The sequence below is a fragment of the Octopus bimaculoides genome, chromosome 6 (genome assembly GCF_001194135.2).
Source record: "Octopus bimaculoides isolate UCB-OBI-ISO-001 chromosome 6, ASM119413v2, whole genome shotgun sequence".
Classification (NCBI taxonomy): domain Eukaryota; kingdom Metazoa; phylum Mollusca; class Cephalopoda; order Octopoda; family Octopodidae; genus Octopus; species Octopus bimaculoides.
In genome coordinates, this window is record NC_068986.1 from 53,466,450 (window position 1) to 53,468,335 (window position 1,886).

At 34.6% G+C, this 1,886-nt stretch overlaps 1 protein-coding gene across 1 annotated transcript in view; it reads right to left on the reverse strand.

Moving 5' to 3' along the window:
• Positions 1-1,886, reverse strand: part of LOC106873753 (clathrin heavy chain 1) — a 101,891-nt gene that overhangs the window by 13,545 nt on the left and 86,460 nt on the right. Inside the window, exons 23-24 of the mRNA XM_052968467.1 lie at positions 1,046-1,083; positions 100-292 (exon numbers count right to left, since the gene is read on the reverse strand). Of these exons, the coding sequence (XP_052824427.1) occupies positions 100-292; positions 1,046-1,083 (231 nt within the window). The remainder of the gene's footprint in view (positions 1-99; positions 293-1,045; positions 1,084-1,886) is intronic.

Consider the following 1,886-nt stretch of genomic DNA (forward strand, 5'->3'; position numbering starts at 1 on the left):
AAAAAAAAAAAAAAAAAAAAAGGCTAAAAAAATATGTACAACCCAAGCCTGCATGGAAGATGGATGTTAAAAGATGATGTACAACTGCAAAATACTTACTGTTGCTGCTGGCTACATTAACAACTTCCATATATTGTGAAGGATCATCAGCTTTGATAAAGGAATCAATTGCCTCTTTCACCATACTTGATGAGAGCTGAGCTCTACCTAACTGTGTCCACACTGCAGGATCATTGCAACGCTCAGCAAATTCATAAGCTCTGTCCAAATTTGCAACATGGTCAATCAATACCTACAAAAAAATTAAATGAAAAATTACCTATTGTGTTACTTTTAAAAGCTGTACAATATATTTATAAACAGAACCCCACCACTGATTAATAACAGAAACTTTAGTATTAATATTCACAATATAAAGGGTAAAGACCCCTACAATCATGAATGACCATGGGATTACACCTAGAAAGTTACTCTCCGAGTTCAAGCAAGGTTGTTTATGGATGACCAGCAGTCACCTATGCATACCAGCCTCCCCTCTCCATGCCACCAATGTTATCCAAGGGAAAGGCAAAGGCTGATACAGCTTGGCACCAGTGACATCATTTCTACAGCTGAGTGAACTGGAGCAAAGTGAAATAAAGTGCCTTGCTCAAGAACGCAACACACCCTAGTCTGGAAATGGAACTCACTACCTCATGATTGTGAGCCCAATGCTCTAACCACTGAGCCATGCACCTTCACATATAAGTACTCAATAATACAAGTGAAACAGAATTTATTGAACACTCACATATTAATCTGGTAACAAATCAGGGTTTAGGGTGTCATACTAACAGAACTACTAGCACCGTTCCTGACAAAATTAGAGGATTTTTCTACAGCTGGAATAATACCTCTGCAATGCCCATGGCTTACAACCTCCTCAGTGTATATATACAAAAAAGCTGGTATTATGTATCATGCTTTCACCAATTGTTTAGTTATCTATGTAGTCATCCCCTTGACTCAGTGGAATATTAAGAGAGAAAAAGAGAGAATGAATTACATCAGTAGTCTGCTGGTGCTTATTTTCAGCTGAGAATACTGGAGAAATATGAAATGAAGTGCCTTGCTCAAGGATACTATGTACTGCCTGGTTTAGGAATCAAACTCACAAAAGTGTGACCTAATCTTTAGGCAATGATATGAACAACTGCTTATGATAATGCTTCATCTTCATAAAGCGTACTGACTAATTTTTAAATCCACTTTTGTTTATGGGTTAGTTTACACACTAACGTGCAAGAAATTAAAGAATAGCTGTGCTATGAATGCATCGAATTTATAGCTTAATAAGTTTACAGTACAGTTCCTATAATGGAAAATATGAATTACTGAATTTCTTTCTTTCTTTGATATTGTGGAAAGACTGCTGAATATTCCCTCCCTTTGTATTTTATATACAATAACGAAAATCTAAGAATCCAATATTTAATTAACCATTAAGACAAAATCATAATTCAAGGGTATTAGTTAATTGTTTCAGAAAAATGTGAACATAACAGGTCTTAATTGAGAAAAAAGAAACAAAAGTTTGCAGAGGAAAATTAAGTAAAATCTAAACACAAAAAAGTTGGTAATTCTTTTCGTTGTATTTTATGAAATCTGTCTTAAAATTTTGAAGATAACAGAATTCACAAAAGAACTGGGACATTAGCAAAAACTGGCTTCTATATTTGCACCAACTTCAGATATTGTTACGAGAAACATATAATCAATTAAACTAGAGCATATAAGAGTTAGTAAAAGAGGGGCATAACAATGAATTTACATGAAATGAGGCTTAATTGAAGTAAATACTTCATCATCATCATCATCGTTTAACGTCCACTTTCCATGCTAGCATG